At 38.4% G+C, this 18,601-nt stretch overlaps 3 protein-coding genes across 4 annotated transcripts in view; 1 reads left to right on the top strand and 2 right to left on the bottom strand.

Moving 5' to 3' along the window:
• fat3b (FAT atypical cadherin 3b) overlaps window positions 1-7,224 on the bottom strand; it is a 100,066-nt gene extending 92,842 nt beyond the window's left edge. Inside the window, exon 1 of the mRNA XM_089126290.1 lies at window positions 3,940-7,224. Within this exon, the coding sequence (XP_088982416.1) occupies window positions 3,940-7,213 (3,274 nt within the window). The 5' untranslated portion in view covers window positions 7,214-7,224. The remainder of the gene's footprint in view (window positions 1-3,939) is intronic.
• A 1,084-nt stretch (window positions 7,225-8,308) lies between these two features.
• On the top strand, window positions 8,309-12,060 carry chordc1b (cysteine and histidine rich domain containing 1b). Its single transcript, XM_039667449.2, has 11 exons — window positions 8,309-8,491; window positions 8,953-9,002; window positions 9,107-9,163; window positions 9,299-9,456; window positions 9,669-9,772; window positions 9,859-9,917; window positions 10,023-10,093; window positions 10,505-10,610; window positions 10,842-10,961; window positions 11,057-11,119; window positions 11,746-12,060. Exons 1-11 carry the CDS (start codon window positions 8,428-8,430, stop codon window positions 11,908-11,910), a joined length of 1,017 nt encoding a protein of 338 aa, XP_039523383.1. The 5' UTR covers window positions 8,309-8,427; the 3' UTR covers window positions 11,911-12,060.
• Window positions 12,061-13,328: 1,268 nt separating this feature from the next.
• On the bottom strand, window positions 13,329-16,928 carry kpna7 (karyopherin alpha 7 (importin alpha 8)). 2 transcript variants are annotated; one of them, XM_039667453.2, is made up of 10 exons: window positions 16,708-16,928; window positions 16,470-16,610; window positions 16,306-16,391; window positions 15,950-16,218; window positions 15,129-15,211; window positions 14,781-15,044; window positions 14,475-14,708; window positions 13,829-14,011; window positions 13,602-13,748; window positions 13,329-13,470 (listed from the first exon to the last, which is right to left on the bottom strand). In XM_039667453.2, the coding sequence occupies exons 1-10, from the start codon at window positions 16,771-16,773 to the stop codon at window positions 13,381-13,383; spliced, it is 1,563 nt and encodes a 520-aa protein (XP_039523387.2). In that variant the 5' UTR covers window positions 16,774-16,928; the 3' UTR covers window positions 13,329-13,380. The 2 variants fall into 2 exon arrangements, with proteins under 2 accessions (XP_039523387.2, XP_039523386.2); XM_039667452.2 differs by having other exon boundaries at window positions 14,781-15,211.
• Between the last annotated feature and the right edge of the window lie 1,673 nt (window positions 16,929-18,601).

Genomic DNA, 18,601 nt, shown 5'->3' with positions numbered 1-18,601 from the left:
CTGAAGCTGACTGAATGGTTTGTCAGTGAGCTAACACATTGTGACAGGTCAGTTTGCCTCAAGGAAATCTGCCATATTCACAATATACACCTTCAAAGAAAACAAAGCCAGTTCCCTTTATAAAACTTCTCAGTCAACCTTTTAAACCGAGAAAAAGACCACGCAAAATATAGATGGAGCAGACGAACATTATCTTTAAAACTACACTGGATTCATTTACTAATAATTTCATAGAATTTGCATATTTATGTGTGCGGGGAAAAAAAATCTTGTGCAAAATTTCAGATGGCTTCACAACTTGTGAACTTGTTCTAATCTGCATTCTAACGATGCTAATTAATGGTTGCGGATGATGATCATACAGGTGTGCATGCCCGCATCTGGTAATTTGCATAAACATACCAAATTAGAGACCATATAAGTGCTTTCTGAAGAACCTCACCTTTTCTGAAAGCATGCTCAAGATCTTGGAGAACAAAATGTGTGCCATTCTCAAAACAAGTTTTATCAAAAATTATTGATGGTTTAACTTTAAAAAGTAAGCAACCTGGTTGCCTTATATTTAGTTTCAATGAACTCAATTTTGAGTTAATACAAAGAAAGAGATTGGTTTAATCAATACAAACTCAAAATAGTATGCTGAAAAACAACAGCAAATCTACGTTGATTTTACAACAGAAAGAAAAAAAACTTGCATCACGATTTCTGCATGTTTGTATGCAGATTTTACACGAGTCCCACTAATTGGGATTAGTAAATCATATACCAGAAATAGTAACAGAGGTATGTTATATGCTACTCCAAATTCTGCCTAATAATATGTCTGGAGTCTCAGATATTCTAATAATTTACATGTAAAGATAATAATTGAAATTACCCTTTTATTCACCCTTCCTTTGACTAATCAAAACCATCAGAAATAATTTTTTTTTAACTTTTTAGGACATACATAATATTAATACTGTATATAAAGACTTTAAGACAAGCCATGTATAACATTTGCACCAGGTTACCAAGCTGAAAGCAAAAATCAACACTTAAATAAGCATTTTGAGCTATTTAATCCCAGTTTGATACCCAGACAAAAGAATGAAAAATTTACCAATCCATCTAGATGTTTCCAGCTAACGTTAATTTGATGGAGAGAAGGTTCACTAATGAGCCGTTTCTTCTTTTAAGCGAGCTAGATTTGTTTTACTGCAATAGGAGTAAATTGGGGTGCAATTCAGCCTGAAGTTCAGTCAAATGCACTCTTAATACATCCACGTCTTGCAACCGGGAATATAAGAAACATTTAGTCCTAACAAAGCTAGCGACAACTTTTGAATTTTGTTAAAAATGTATATGAAATTTGCTATTTTGTATCCACAAAACCCTTGACATGAGATAACCTCAGTGACAGTGTGGAAAGTTCATTGATATATCAAATTCCATCCTTTCATTATATACAAAAACCTTTCAGCCAAACTGCTGTAAAATGCTCATACAGCGCTCTGCTTCTATACATTCAAACACAGCTAAACAACATCAGCCGAGTCAGAAATATGACAGCTGGCATAAAAAAAAGACACAAAGTTTCATTGCTGTCTGGAACAGACTCAGACTCAGTCATATTTTCCACAGTTTTGATTCAAAGACTTCAGCTTTGATGCTGAGGATGTTTTGATGGATTCCCACAGGTTCCGATGCTGAGGATCAGAAATTCTACAAAACACAAGGCCTGTCCCAGCTCAAATTAAAGAGACACAGATTTACACTAAGTGCCTGATTTTCTTAAGCATTGAGATGCTAATCTGCTGTCGCAAAAGCAATTAGAGCAATGCAAATGATTTGACACACGATGCAATTGACTTTCAGCGATTGTGAATCTCAAATCACATAACATGTCTTTGAAAACAGCGCTAAATCCATCTGCTTCTTTTGCTTCAAAAGCCATTGCTTTTAGCATTTATCATTATGCATGAAAGTCAACCAACAGGTGTGTATTATAAACATCAAGGGCTGCATATGGAGCTAGATTGCAGAAAATCACTGCCGTGTCCTTCAACTAACAGACTTAAAAGGATGATTATGTGTTTTGTGGTTAGAAATATCACAAAGAGGTCCTAATTATCCTCTATAGCTAGTACACGCAAATTACAGAAATAACCATTTCAAATGCAAAACACATTGACGCATGCTACTGATTTAAATAGCATATGTTTTGATGCAAATAAGATGATAGCCATGATGTAATTTCAGATTATTCATTCATAGAATTTGGCATCACCATTTTAATTTCAAATTCCCTGGGAAAAAAATTATAGTTCATATTTTAAGATGTAAACAATAAAATATTCATGACTTCAGGATTTAGAACATAATCAGGCAGAACTTAGCCATCAAGTCATCTACAAACAAGATCAAGTGCAGTTCTTTTCACAAGCTACTAAAAAATGCTGAAAAAGCATTTTTACCTTTCAACATAAATCTTTTTCCTGTCCCTCTCATTCCACTCCAAATCTGCATCTTTGTCACGGTGCGAGAGACGTTTCCTTTGTATGCCATGCAGGAAAGCCCGTCAAAGATATCTCCCCTGAATTACAATCAAAGTTCAAGAAGTTTGCAAGAGGAAGTGGGCTCGTGGTAAAGATCATCGACTCCCATACGCTCCAAAAATATGTTATCAATTCAAAAAGCTAAACGGAATACTTCAGTCTTGTGCCGTGTTTGGGAATGTGTAGCACAAGCGGTCCTTTTGAGCAGGTGTCTAAGAGATTTTGACATAAAGGACTTAACCTGACTCTGGAGAAAAAGAGGCCAAATCTCAGAGGCAAATTAGAGCTGAACTTGTTTCTCGACAGGCGTCTGAGTGAGAGTGCACTCTGATTTATTTCCCAAAGTGTGGGCAGGAATACCAATGCCTGCTCAAAGGAGCAGAGCGCTCTGTCGATAAGGCCTTCATAAATCCCATCTGCCTTTTTAGTTCACTCTTGCATTTGCGCAAAGAGACTCCCTAAATCGGAATCACTCTACATACAAACTATGAACTTCAACTTGACACATCTCATCTGGCGACCAAGATCAAGTGGCTTTGATATACAGAATGCTTGTTTGGGAGTGTATTGCATGAACTGCCCACTTTCAATCATCTCAAAAATCTAGTGACAATGTCAAGGATTCATTACACATCACGCCACATGGAAGCTTGGTAGGCGGATATGAGGCGGGCGTGCTAAGCCAATGCCACTGTCCTTACTTTTCCCAGAGGTTTTACTTTGAAGATAAAAGATAACTCCTTTTATCATGTATCCGCTTCCCCTACAACTTGTCTTTTGCTGCTGGTAGGGCATTCAATTCTCTGTGGAAAATCCATGCTCATTTGAGGTTCTGGCACAATTGTGCACCACTCGCTATACTTTAAACGGGGGCCTGATAAACAGGCTCAGCCTAATTAGCTGACATGTGAATGGAGGACCACAGTTACATCCCACTGCCCGTTGTAGTTCTATAATCAATAATCATTAGCTGTAATTAATAGTGAAGCAGGCACCACACAAGTTGTTCAAGTAACTGAGCAGCTTTTCTTCTTCAATATTGCAAATATCAGATCTCACATACCAGATTTTGAAACACAGACTGTGTACGAAATCGCAGAAGAACGCAGAGATTAAGTCCTACCTTTCTAGGTCAGTGGTCTTCTCCAGTGGCAGCAAATTTCAGAGGCAATTGTAGACTCAGAGCACAAATTCATTGCCAAGACAAATAACGTCACAGTGACCTTTTAATACCATTCAGTCAGCACACTGCAGTAAAATGTTAGGGCATAAATTCACAACCATTTTCACAGGTTTTGTTTTAATATGCAAGCATCGACTCAGGACTGGTCCGTCATCAAAAGAGATAAAACATAGCAGACAACACAACCAAAAAGCACATAAAGAATCAAATTATAGATACCTGTTTCATCATCAATGGAGAACCTTCCAAGACCACTTCTAGCTTTGATAGAGTATCTGATCACTCCATCTCTGCCCTTGTCATCATCTTGAGCAGTCACCTGGAGGACACTTGTTCCAAGACGAGCATTTTCCTTCACAGTTCCCCTCACTGCAAATTCTGAGAAGTATGGCTCATTGACGTTCTCATTGACATCAATGACTTCCACTTCAAGATAAGACTCAGAGCGAAGTTTCACTGGAAAACCCAAGTCCTCTGCAAGCACTGAGATATTGTAGAATTGTTGATTCTCATAGTCCAGGTCCTTGGCCACCTTAATAGCGCCACTTTCAGCATGGATCTTAAATGTCCCATTGAAGTCATTGGACAAGGAGTATCTCACCCATCCACCAGATCCAATGTCTAGGTCTTGCGTTTGCACCCAAGCTATGACTGCACCTATTGGAATGTCCTCCAACACACGGCAACTGTAACTCCTGGGAATAAACATAGGGGCACAGTCATTTATATCCTCGAGGTACACTCTCAGGGTTGTCTCGGAGAACATCTGATTCCCTCTTTCTGCCTTATCTCTAGCCTGAATTTTGAGGGTGAAATCAGAGATGGACTCCCTGTCCAACCGACTAGACACATAAACAGAGCCGGTCTCACTGTTAATGGCAAACATAGGGGTGTTAGTTAACAAAGTGTATGAGATTTCACTGTTCTGACCAAGATCATCATCTGAGGCTGTGACCTGGATCACTTCTGTGCCGAAGGCTGCGTTCTCTGGTACAACGGCAGCATAGCTCTTGAGGGAGAATTTGGGGCTGTTATCATTCACATCATCAATGTTAACTCTCAGCAATCTCCAGCTGGATTTCTGTGGAAGGCCCAAGTCATATACAGTTATGTTAAGGAGGTACCGGTCTGATCGCTCACGGTCCATCGGCTGATAAATGTAAATTAGGCCACTTTCCATGTCAATATTGAAGCAGCTGTCAACGTTCCCATCTGATATGGCATACAGGACACGACCATTGAAGCCTGTGTCACCATCATTCGTGTTCACTTGAAGTACACTGGCTCCCACAGGCATGTCCTCACGAACTACAATATCTGATGGAAATGATTCAAACTGAGGCGTCTGTCTGTTGACAGAAAACAGATCGGTGTAGCCTTCATCCACTTTGGATTTGCTAATGGCGGAGGCTCTCTTCAAAAGTTTCTCAGCTAACTTTTGTGCAACTTTTGTCTCTCGACAATTAAAACTCTTTGCTGCCATTCTGCCTCTGACCAATGATATATTTACAAAGGTGGGTTCAGAAAGCAGCTCGGAATCTGACGCAACTATTATCAAGTTGAAGTTGACCATTTTTGCAGTGAGGGGTCTTCTTAATGACAACATCCCAGAGTCTGGGTTAAGACTGAAGACATCTTGCTCATTTCCAGACATAATCTCATATGTCACTAGCCCAAGCTCATCAATATCAATGGCAGACATGGTGATGATCGTCTGGCCCACAGGAAAATCACGCCCTATCGTACCTTTACATGACACGCGCTCAAAAAGGGGTTGGTTGTCATTAATGTTCAACACTTGTACTGTGACATTGACTTCACTTTCTCGTCTATAAGGCGAGCCCCAGTCTGAGGCTCGGATGGCGAACACGTATGTCTCCAAAGATGATTCAAAATCCAGTTCTTTGGATGTTGTCAGCTCTCCTGTATTGTGGTTGATGATGAACGGGAGGGGCTGAAGGCTGGCTATGCTGTATGTTATGCACCCATTGTCACCTTTGTCGTCATCCACCGCTGATACAGTGAGAATGACAGTGCCAATTGGGATGCTCTCATTGACAGAAACAGTGTAAGATGTGCTGGTAAACATTGGGGAGTTGTTGTTAACATCCTCAACCGTAATTTGCACCTTTGCCGTCATGCCACTCACTGTCTCAATCACTGTCAAATTAAAGAGATCCTGGCTTAATGTGGTAAAATCTTGTGCTGTTGAGATGACACCAGTGAGTGGATTAATGATAAAATAAATTGAATCTGAGGTCAGGCTTAGGGCGTAACTGATGACTGGCGGTCTCGGAGATATCCTCACAGTCTCTATAATGGTCCCTGGTGGTGCAATCTCGATAACTGAGGTTTTGTAAATCTTCTTTTCAAAACTCAACTTCACAGACTGTGGTTTTTTCACCAAGAGCTGAACAGTCTGAACATTGGAAAACCTTGGTGGTGTGCCTCTGTCTTTGGCTTGAAAAGTGAGATTGCAACCGTAAGGAAATTTATCCCAGTTGACCGTTTCCGACATCTTCAGATTGTACTCATTTCCAAGAGGAGCTCTGTCAAGGACAAACTGCTCCTGTGGGTCACCAGCAATAATGGCAACCCACTCAATTTCTCCATTGGGTCCCTCATCCAAATCTTCAACAGTAACAATGGCGTATACTGGGTCTTTGTCTGATATTTCAGGGTAAAGTGCGATTGCTTTTAGCGTTGGTGCGAACTCATTGATACGCACAACACTGATCACTATTTTGGCTGTACTGCTAATACCACTGTTCCCATAAACCTTCATTCCACGATCCACTGCTAAAACTTCAAGGGCAAATGTGCGGTTTCTATCTGCATTAGGCTTGGCTGTGAGTGATACAACCCCACTGGTTGGGTGGACAGCAAATTCATCCACATCGTCTTTGAAGAAATAGTAAAACTCGCCATTTGAGCCGATGTCTGCATCAGTGGCGGTCACCTGAGCCACACTTGCCCCCAATGAAGTACTTTCTGGAATATCAATGGCATAAGAAGTGGGAGAGAACAAAGGTCGGAGGTCGTTCATATCCATAATTTGCACATTAACTATCACAGAAGCCTCCAGCATGCCTTTGCCAGTTGCCCTAACTGTTAATGTATAATTATCCTGCACTTCGCGGTTTAGAATGGCAGAACTCCCGCCGTTAGTCCGTATGCGGAGAAAGCAAAAGTCCCCCAGCACAAATTCCTCAGCCTGAAACAGCCCCTCATCGTCTCCAGATTTAATTAAATATTTGATGTCCAATGGGGCCAACTTAGATAGAGCAATTCCCATTTTAACCTCAGTCCTAATATATGATCGAGCTGCAGAGTTCTCATAAATAGTGGCATTGTAGATGGAGGCGGTAAACTGAAAGGAGGAAGACCCTAGCTCCTGCAGTTGCCCCAAACAAGGAAGGAGATAGAGGAGTGATAAGAAGAAATTGTTGAGACAGATCCTCATACTGCCCCCTGGGCAGCTGTTTATAGCCATGCCATCATCCAGTTACCCTGCAAATAAGAGAAAAACCATTTCAATCTATGACATTTATCTCATTAAGACATATCCCTATTGTTCAAATAAATGTGATTGGAGTTATTTATTCAGAAGCCCTTGGTTTAGATTAAATTGTAAAAAAAAAAAAAAAAAAAAAAAAACCTGTTCTAATTGGAGATTGGTAATAGCAAAGAAGATCACATGACGATTAATCATCCAAAACAAATGTGAAACACACTCACAATAAATAATGTTAAAATAGTCTTAAAAGAAATGTGCCACAAGAGAAAATGTGGCTAAATTACAACACTGCAGTTTGCCATTTTATTTGTATTGCATTTAAAGTATATAACTTTGATCATGTCAAACGAAACCTATCCTCTCATATGCATAAAAGACTCACCATTAAAATACGGTTGTAATCAAAGAAAACTTCGAACGCTGTGGAGTATGTTTGTTACCGAGAGCGAGCAGTCTTGTTCTCCTTTATGTGCATCAAAAATATGTGAATAAGCTTACCTCTGGCTTAAGGAGAAAGAATTATCTGCGCTACAAACGTCCAGGTGCCCGCTCTGTGAAACTACATCCTTCACTTCTTTGCCATACAGGACTCACTGCCACTCACCAGAGACTGTAATCGGTGGAGCAGCGCGCGGCGCGCTCACGAGCGCACGTTATCCCGTGAATGCGCAAACGAAACCGGAGTTGGTGTTGTTGCTGCTGTCCCATAGCAACAATAGGATCTAAACCTTATCTAATACAAACATTAGACAATTAGACTCATGTGTTTACGCTACATAGAGCGCACAAAACAATTTGTGTTCTTTAAAATATCGCTACAAACTATTTATTGTTATTTTGTTATTATATGTTCATGGTATGCAACAAAATAAACAAATGCATTAATTTCATGTGACAGAGTGAAATAGTACTAAACAAGGTTCGTTTTCATTCACAGTTTTGTCTGTGTTTTTAAACTCAGTTTGCGGTGCATCTCATCTCCCACTCTGTGAGCCATCAATTCCAGTTCCGAAACATACCGAAAATACACGATTGGAGCCGAAGCTCTGAACGGCAACTTGCGGAAATTCACGAAAGATTCCGGAAGAGGACTTCACGACGGGAAGCAGCCGCAGCTAGCTAGTAAAGACTTCGGACCATTCCCTTTTGACCACGTTGTACAACATACTTCTGAATTTTTGTCCAACATTATGTCTGTACTGTGTTATAATAAAGGATGTGGACAACGTTTTGACCCCGACAAGAATTCGGATGGTAAGACTTTAAATAACAAACGATAGCTACATTGTTATGACTGTTATTGTACAGGGTAACGTTACATTTGGAAAGAAAACCACTTGTGTTTAACAACATTTATTCATATACATATATTATTAACAAAACATGACCGCCTCTAAAAAGAATCACCTATTAATTTTATTTGAACGTTATTTAGCATGTTAATGTAGTAAAGCATCTACAATGAAGCTGGTCATTAACGTTTGAATGATGTTCAATCAATATTACAGACTTCGTAAATTAATATTTGTTTTATAGATATCTACAATACAAGCGAGTTATATAAACGTCTTAACGAAATATCCTGCAGTTGAGCAGTTGGTGGAGTAACTAGCAAACTAACTAGCTGCCTGCACAACGTTGTGAACATAATATATAGACACCTGATTATATTCCTGTGACGTCACATTTCTTAATCAATCTCTTCTTATCCATAGATTCATGCACATACCACCCTGGAGTGCCAGTGTTTCATGATGCATTAAAGGTGTGGACATTCAAAAAGATTAGTTTACTTAGGCTTTTTGTGGGAAATATGTCACTGTTACTCAGTGTTAAACCTATTAAATTGTGTCTTGCATTGCTTTCCAGGGTTGGTCTTGCTGCAAGAGACGAACAACTGATTTTTCAGACTTCCTCAGTATTGCTGTGAGTGCTGCAACTCATCTGTAATAAGACTGTTCATTTTCAGAGTTGTGTATTTGCTCATATAAATTATAAATATTTAATTATATTGAAATGGCTAAGTCTTGAAATGTTTGTCTGTCTTTATGAATCTCTTAGGGTTGCACGAAAGGCCCTCACAATCAGGAGAAGCCCTCTGAGCCTGTTAAACCAGAGGTAAAGTCCTCTGCGGACAAGAACGTCAATGACGTGAAGCCAAAATGTGATGAATGCATCACTCAAGCACCAAAACCACTGGAGTCTATTCAGCGACCAAGGTAAAAACACACTTGGAAAGGACAGGGTCTTCCCCATTTGTATTTTCCAGCTCATTAGTTCAGATTTTCAGAAGATAAAGTAATGCAGCATTAAATCTACTATAGAGAAAAGGTTCTTCTCATTAACAGTCCACCCACCCAAAACCCACATAGATGTTAGAACTTCATAAGGATAAATGACTGAAAACATCCATTTTTAATTATCTTTTTAGTCCAGATGAGCCTTTCTCTATCCTACAACAGAAGATCTCTCCTTCGCTCAAACAAGCTTTAGAAAAGCTCAAAATATCTGAAGAAAATGCACAGGAGATAAAAGGTAAGAAAAGCCAAACCCTCTTTTTCCCTACCTGTCTATATTTGGCTTCTAATCTGATGCATTTTATTTTCTTTCTTGTATTATAGAGGAGGATAGTGATGAAATTAAGATAGGGACGTCCTGTAAGAATGGAGGCTGCAATAAGGTACTGTTCGCACTCACACTCTGCTTCACCGATTAGAAACCATGGCACATAACGTTTCTTTAGTTCATCATATAAACAATGGATTCTCAATCTTTTGTTTTTAAGACATTCAGCGGACAAGCCAGTGATGACGAGACGTGTTTGTATCATGCTGGTGTACCTATCTTCCATGAAGGGTAAATTAGCATTCAATCAAAACTGAAAATGACTACTAGAAAAGTGTAGATGGAGAAACCTCAGATATGTCTGTGTTCCCTATTCACACGGATACGCAAAAACGACTAAAACCACTGAATTATGTTGCCATGTCACTTTGTAAAGAAACACTACGCGCCTATAGACTGAACACGAAATGCACATGACGTCACCGTTTTCATGTTTTTGTCGTGTACAAGGAGACGATAAAGGTAACGTTTTCAAAAACGTACACTTTGAAACCCGTTTTCAAAAGTTTGTGTTTTCAGGCCCCCGAAATGCAGTTGTCATGTAAATGAACGGCCAAAATGCATAAAATGTTTTCCGGGTTTGCTTGAAAACCGTGCCATGTAAACTGCCTCTAAGTCTTTTTTTATCTTTCCTCATAAAAGGATGAAATATTGGACCTGCTGTAAAAGGAAAACCTCAGACTTCAACACGTTTCTGTCCCTGGAGGGATGTACCCGAGGAAAGCATCAGTGGAATATGAAAGATACAGTAAGTGCCTACCGTGAGATTTAAATGTCAAAGAACTTTATTACTTTTTCTTATTATTTTGTAGATGGCAATGATGCTGCATTTTTACATACACTCCAATAAAACAGTGTAACAACACTGTGCAGCTCTAGCAGGCTCAAATGCAACTTTGACCAAATTATTGAATACATTTACATGTGAATCTTGTTTTAAGTTGAGGATGACTTTTTTTATATATATATTTGTGTATAGGGAAAAAAGGTTGTACCATGCAAGTTTGATTGGCACCAAACAGGAAGTCAGGTCATCATTTCCATTTATGCCAAAAATTCAATACCTGAGCTGAGCTCGGTGGAGGGGAACAGTACTGTTGTAAGTCATCAAGGCTAAATTATTTTCAAAATTCTGTATACTGGTAGTTGAAAATTTTCCAAATAAGGCTATATTTTTTTTTTTTGTTCTTGCAGCTCAAAATCCACATTATATTTGAAGGAGAGAAAGAATTTGAACAGCAGATCAATTTGTGGGGGGTGAGTATTCAGTTGTAAAGTACTTTTATCAAACTTTTTTCATTAAAGCTTGAAGTGAATACATTTTGTGGCAGTAGTGTTACTGGATAGAATAAAAAAAGGGTATCCCAAAGTTGTCTTTATATATTAAAAATTATTGTAATTTCACAATATTTTATTCCAAATCATGCCTAACATCACTTAACTGTTCTAAAATGATTGTAAACCATGAGGTTTATTGCATTAATATTTACATTTAGTAATTTAGCAGACGCTTTTATCCAAAGCGACTTACTGTACAACTGAGGGCTAAACCAAGTGAGGCAAAAACAACGCAAGTGCTCAAAATACAAAGTTCAGACATTGCATGGGGTAGCATAAGCCAGATAAGCAGGAATTTAAAAGAAAAGGATTTTTTTTGAGTTATGTTAAATGCTCACGGAAGAAGAGTTTTCAGATGTCTTTTAAATGCCGAGGGATTCTGCATTCTGGATTAGGGTGGGGAGATCATTCCACCAGCATGGTACTGTGAATGAGAATGTTCTGGAAAGTGATTGAGGCTCGCTGTGGATTAAAGTGGTGCTAATATGAACGTCAGCACCACTTTAATTTTTTTTTTTTATATTGTCTTTTTGCTTTTCCCTAAGGTGATCAATGCAAGTAAAAGTTTGGTGAACATGATGGCTACCAAAATTGAGGTTTTGTTGAAGAAGGCAGAGCCAATGTCATGGGCCCGGCTGGATCTTCCACCTCCTCCAAAGGATAAAGAGAAAGAAAAAGATGTTGATAGTGAGGATGAGTGTGATGATTAAATGAAGAGACTGTAAGAAGACCAATATTCTTAGCTCTGAGTGGGAATCATTTTTATCTGATTCCATGGTTTGATGTATAATGAAGCATGAATGTTATGTCAATTCTCAAATCTTTGTCCAAGGTCACATTATAAATTTATTGTACAAAGCTTGTTAAGAGTTTTTGTTTGTTTTTTAAGAAAGCTCACACAGTTATTCTGTGAATAGGTTATATTGATTCATACCAAAATTTGTCCAAACTTGGAGTGTTCCTCATTCCATTTTTTTTTTTGGCTGAAGCAAATAGTATGGAAGCTTGTTTCCACCATAGAATGAAAAATATAAAAGGTGATTGCAACTTTTTATCTCACAATTCTGACTCACAATTGCGAGTTTACTTAAAGTCAGAGTTGCGTGATATAAAGTCGCAATTGCGAGATATAAAGTCAGAATTGCTTGATATAAAGTCGCAATTGCGAGATATAAAGTGAGAATTGCGAGATATAAAGTCTGAATTGCGAGATATAAAGTCTGAATTGCGAGATATAAAGTCTGAATTGCGAGATATAAAGTCTGAATTGCGAGATATAAAGTCTGAATTGCGAGATATAAAGTCTGAATTGCGTGAAATGAAATCTGAATTGCGAGATATGAAGTCAAAATTGCGTGATATAAAGTCAGAATTGGGAGAAAGTCAATTATTTTATTTTTATGTTCAGTGGCGGAAACAAGCTTCCATACGAATAGTCATTAAAGATGCATTCATTAATATTGGTTTGAGTAAGTTCACAATTGCTAATGAGTTTGTGAAACTGAGAAAAAGGAGAGAAAAAAAAAAGGCCCTGGAAAGTTTTTGAAAACAAACATACATGGCCTTGAAAATACATTTTAATAATTAAAAAATTAACATTTTACAATATAAAAAATTATATTACCTCCAGTCCACTAATGTGTTTTTTTGCAAATACTTCGTGGCCCATGCATACTAGCTTTCTTGATTTACGTTAGTTGCTTGGTATTCAAAATTGTAAATGCTGTGAAACGGTTACAATGACAATTTAAAGACACCTGTTCCTTTTTGTTTAAGGGATTAATCCGTGTTACCGGGGAGTAAATCAATTTTTCCAAACCACAAAAGCTGCTCAAGTATCGAAAGTTTGATTTGAATCATTGTCTAGCGTCAAGCACGTTAATATCTATATTTTATAAATTTAGGTGTTCCTGGGGAAATTTGTGCACTTTATGGTGTAAAACTAAGACCAGTCACTATGGCGCAAAGCCAATGTTACAGTGGGTAACAGCCATTACCAACACCAAACAAGACATTAAGTGGCTCTGGTGGGGTTTACTACAAAAAAATAAATAAATAAAACTGTTACCTTGCAAGCACGATCTTTCATGAAAAGATTCCCCTGAAAATCAAGAAAAATAAGCCAGAATATGCTGCAAAAAAAGTACTTTATTCAATTGAAGCTTTTAAAAATATTTATATCAAAAGTCAAATCTTTTTTGGACCTCAGATGCTCCAAAGACAAAGTTTGCGTCTGTGGCTTCTGTCGTCAGGCACTGATCTTCACCATCCTGATTCAGTCAAGGAGAGCGCCGTGGGAAGATGTCAGAGGGTAAAAAAAAAAAAAGTGAATGGATTTGATGGAAAAGTTCGTCGCAATGAAAACACTTGACAAGAAACTAAGTGAATCGGAAACACCCACCTCACTGAAATACTTTTCTATAAGAGCTTGAGCTGCTCTATAAACAGTATTGTTCTCATGGTTTTGAAGAAATTCAATTCGATCCAGCCCTCCCACCTCCTCCACCAACAAACAAAGCTTATCCACCTCACCAAGTTTCTCAGCAGCCTGCAGAAGGTACAGAATTGATATTTTAGCATCTCAATGCAAGCACTGGGAGTTGCAGATTTCACAAACAGTGAACTCACCAAGAAAATGTTATTTATGGCATCCAGGATGACCAGGACCGTCTTCGTGTCTTTAACTTGAAGCAAGTTCAAGATGGCTTCTAAACCACCACACTTGACCAGATGAACAACTTGATCTACAGTTCCACCACTTGTGTAGTTAGTCACTGCCCATACTGCCTCTCGCTGGGTTTTGAAATCACCCTGCAAAACAAAGAGTGAAAGTATTCCCAAAGTGTCAAATGCTTTGTTTGTAACCCATTGTATCTCCGAATTAGAGATCCATTTATGAATACCAGTTAGAATAGAAGTATTGGTGAACAAATACAAAAATTAGACTACCACTGCAGCCCAAAAAGGTTTTGGTTAAAGTAAATTCAGAACCACAAACATTAAAAACAGAAGTTCTTGACAAGACATTCATTGTTACCATTTACTTGTACAACTCTGTCCTTTCCATACAAGTACTCCAGAGATTTGACAACACATGTTACAGTATACTTTTCCCAAATGGAAAAGAAACCACATTTCAAAGGGCCTCGGGAGTGACTACTTGTATAATTGGCCTCATTTTATGCCCAGCTTTAGGAGAAGCATGCAATCATGTTAAAGAACGTTTTATAGGCAACTGTGGGGGAAGGAAACTCAAAAGACTGTTATGACATACATTCCTTAGAAGATCCACCAGAGGAGCCAACAATCCACACGTGATGAGCTGTTGAATCTGTTGGCAGGGTCCAGCTGCAATGTTGGACACTGCCCAAGCTGCCTCCTTCTGAACACTGGACTTAGGGTGTCGCATCAGCTGGGGCAAGGCACTCAACACGCCTCCATCAATGGCCGCTTGAGTCTGCTGGTCTGAACCGCTGACAATGTTCCCAATTGACCGTAGGGCTGGTGTCTAGAGAATATTGGTGAAAATCTTGAACAAAACATGAACAAAAAGGTAAAAACACTAGAATACAGTACTTACCACCACAGAGAGTTCCTCAAAGCCCAACAGCTCAACCAACCGTGGAAGAATTCCAGTCTTGATGACTACATCAATTCGTTCATTGGGTCCATCAGTGAGGTACGAAATAGCCCAGCATGCATCAGACAGGACGGATTTGTCACTGTGGTGGAGCAGTTGGATTATGGAGGGGAGCATTTGTTGGACAGCACTGAAACGAGGGAAGGGGTTCTTGTTCCTACAAAGGTTCGACAGGGTCCATGTGAGGTTGCGAAGGTATCCCACCTGCGAAACATTTTTGTGGTTAACACATTCTGCATGTTTAACAGTTGCCTTTTCAGAGATATCGGAAGTACAGAAGAAACTCACAGGAGCATCTGGTGTGATGCGTGCCAACAACACCGGGATTACGCCACAGTCAATCAAGGCATCTCGATAAGATGGACCATCACCTAAAATGGAAGAATGAACACTGTGGCAAATGTTTCCAAAACTTCATAGTACAGCTAGCAACTTTTTCAACTAAATACCCAAGATCCAGCAAGCATTATAGTGCAAGTGTAGCCTTGAAATCTAGACGCACCCTAGCGGCAGCAAAAATTATTTCGCAGCCAGTGTGGTCTAGCAACTCTCCATAGGTGTTTCAGCTGGAAAAACCAAACTCTGGTCAGGCCAATCACATTGTACATAGAGTTGGCGCGCAGGCTTGACATAATGACAGAGTTGGTTCGGTTCACTGCTACTTGAAAACAGAGAATGACTGCTGCTGGCGAACAACTGTCTTTCGATTTGGCTTTGACCGCTACTCTGGATGATTTGAACTGAAGCTTTACGTTGAAACCAGAACAAAGAACGGCACTTGAGTCATTTTAAAAAAAAAAAGTGTTCGGAAAAAAGTGTTTTGCCAACTGGATACAGTAAAAGTTTAAGATCAACTTGCTCCACTGGTGGGAAAACACATGGGACTCAGTCGTCACCTTTGTTGTTCTGATTGGTTGTACCTTTCCAATTGCGTGCAGAGAGAATTTGAAAGACAACCGTTTATCCCGCCCCTCGGATTGAGCCCGGTCAATGAGGAGTTCCCAGACCTAACATCTTGATGTAGGTCTGACATGCCAGGCTAGAGCAAGTGTTCAACTCCCATGTTCTTTTAGGATGTAGAGGCCCCCCGAAGCTCAAAGTATTCTCACCTGCAATGTTGCCTAAAGCCCAGACAGCCTGCTCACTGATGTTCAGCATTGGTGAAGCCAGCAGGGAGATGAAGGCTGGTACCGCTCCATGCTCTACCACTTGCTTTGTGTGCCAAGAAGTGCCAGATGCAATATTAGTAAGAGACCAGGCAGCCTCAAACTGCAGCGTAGGGTCATCATTCCTCCCTAGAAACTCCACAAAGCGAGTCAGGAGTCCTGCTTCAACGATCTCTTTAAGGGGAGGGTTCCTCTCCCGGGAAAGCAGCTTCCTGTAGAGATCAATTTGAAGGTTTATAATGCTCTGTAACATGATTAGAGATGATTGCTAGTTAAGTTAAGATTTAAGATTACTGTACCTAGCTGTTTGACAACCTTGTCTCTGCATCTCTGGGCAGTTAGAGTTCACACTTGCAACAATCTCTTGAATCGTTGCAGATATGACCTTAACAAGATGAAAACAGTGAGATGCAGGAGTACTGTAAAAACGTGCGTTTTAACTGAAGACAGAAGTTGTAAATACCTGTTCGTTTTCAATGTTAAACTCTGGTGATTGAGGTTCCTCATCTCCCAAGGATGAAATATTTCTCCTCTTCAGAATACTTTCAACCCTTTGAGCTTTTCGAAGCTCAACACATTCGGCGATTCTGCGGTCACGCATTTTCTGCAAGCAGAGATAGGGTGTGTGAATCCATCAAAAGATTAAGGAGCGAACAGTTGAAGGTGGAAAAAAAAATAGCCAGAATGGATGCACAGCTCACCGTTGGCTCCTTGCCCTTATTTTTGAACTTAGACATGCGTTTATCAGACAGGTTTTCTGTAGGCATTTTGACACCCAATGCACTAGCCAGGGGCAAATCACTCCTAACAAAATTCAACAAGAGGTTTTAAGATCAAACGTGACAATAACTGCTAAAGCAGAACTGACAGTGTGAGTTTGTGTACAAAACAGATCTCTCAGTGCTAGACTCAACTGCAATACAATTTTAACCAGCTGCAAAGAGCATTAAATAGACACGCACAATTAGAATCAGGTGATATCAATTTATTTATTTGAGACACACCTCAAATAAGAGAATTCGCCCTTTGTTTGCTGTGTATTAGATGTTATTTCACGTTTTAGATCACGTGAACAACAATGATAAAATTCAATCAATTAACAACGAATGTCACAGCCTAATAAAAAAAATATGATTTTGAAGCTTTTGAAATGTGTGCCTGTGAAACAAGTATGTTATTGCCATCTAGAGGCCAATGGTGATATAACAAGACACAGAAAAGCTGTATTTGCTAGTGCTGCTGTCTTTTTGAATGAATGTCCTTTTTTAAAAGGCATTACATTTTATTTTATAATAAATAATATTAATATAAAATTTTAATATATTTTAATATAAAACATATGATACCTCAACTTCATAGTGTCACTTGCTCAAGAAAAACTCATTTGAAAGCATTACATATTTTACAATTAAATGTTTTATTGCTATAACTGTAGGCCTGTATAGCATAGTTATGGATGTGATCTAATTCCCCAACCAAGGGTTCAAATTAATATGAATTGTATTATTATATTGGAATATATGTAGTAAAATAAAGAGGTACATTTAACATTTCTTATTTGTCTTACTCAAACTTCTCTCTTCTGTACAGCAAAACAATATCAGATAGACTGGACACAACCACAGAACTGTCAAAACTTCCTCGTTAAAACGAGCTACTTGGTTAGTCTGTTGTTTAGATTAAAAGTGAATCAAATCACATCTAAATGAATTTTTAAAGTGTCACAGTGCACCAAAGTGCAGTATAGATTTTATAAGGATGAAGTAAAAAAAAAAAAAAAAAAAATCGTACTAGAGAAATATATATATATATATATATATATATATATATATATATATATATATATATATATATATATATATATATATATATATATATATATATATATATATATATATAAATCAATAATAAACAAACACCACAAATGCATCTAATCCAAACCTATTGGTCCTTACAAAGTGACAAATGCCTCATCAAACAAATACGTCTTGAGACATGTTTTAAACATGTTTACAGAGCTAGAGGATCTGATAGACACAAGTAAACCATTCCACAACATAGGGCCAGCAACTGAGAAAGCACATTGCAAAAGTGTGCAACTGAATAATATTAATTATAAAACTAAATGACACCCTGTATGTTGTGAGTTATGATCTGGTGTTGATAGTTGGTAATTAAGTGATGGGATTGTAAAAGCAAAAGTTTATAAACAGCACTGACATACGATAAATGATATATATTTTTTGAGTTACCAGATGATGGCGCTGTGCCCGTATGACTAAGGCAAGTGGTCAAAGCTCTGCATTAGTCCTGCAATACATATTTAATAGAACAATTCAAATAAAAAAAAAACGGTTTCTAGTCAATGAATGACCAGATTCTTGAACCTTTACAATTTTTTATAATGACTTTTAATTAAAAAAAATATTTAGCTTACCCCCACCAAGATGTTAATAAAAAGATGAGCCTTAAAATAATGGACATTAAATACCTCTTTAGTTTTTTTTTAAACAGAGACGTTTATGGGTATACGAAATAAAAGAACACCTGACAATTTTTTTTTATTTTATTTTTTTTTTTAAGTTAAATTTTTTT

Source organism: Pimephales promelas, chromosome 23 (genome assembly GCF_988280905.1).
Source record: "Pimephales promelas chromosome 23, fPimPro1.hap1.1, whole genome shotgun sequence".
Classification (NCBI taxonomy): Eukaryota; Metazoa; Chordata; class Actinopteri; order Cypriniformes; family Leuciscidae; genus Pimephales; species Pimephales promelas.
The sequence above is the reverse complement of the archived record's forward strand: the minus strand, read 5'-3'. Positions and strand labels throughout refer to the sequence as shown.

Excerpts from the sequence above, each read along its gene's own strand:
- chordc1b (XM_039667449.2), top strand. The coding sequence starts at position 8,428 with ATGTCTGTACTGTGTTATAATAAAGGATGTGGACAACGTTTTGACCCC. Across the intron at positions 9,918-10,022 it reads AGAATGGAGGCTGCAATAAG|ACATTCAGCGGACAAGCCAG; the intron begins GTACTGTTCGCA and ends TTTGTTTTTAAG. Across the intron at positions 10,094-10,504 it reads GTACCTATCTTCCATGAAGG|GATGAAATATTGGACCTGCT; the intron begins GTAAATTAGCAT and ends TCCTCATAAAAG.
- kpna7 (XM_039667452.2), bottom strand. The coding sequence starts at position 16,773 with ATGCCTACAGAAAACCTGTCTGATAAACGCATGTCTAAGTTCAAAAAT. Across the intron at positions 16,392-16,469 it reads TTAACATTGAAAACGAACAG|GTCATATCTGCAACGATTCA; the intron begins GTATTTACAACT and ends CATCTTGTTAAG. Across the intron at positions 14,012-14,474 it reads TGGTGGATCTTCTAAGGAAT|GGTGATTTCAAAACCCAGCG; the intron begins GTATGTCATAAC and ends TTTGTTTTGCAG.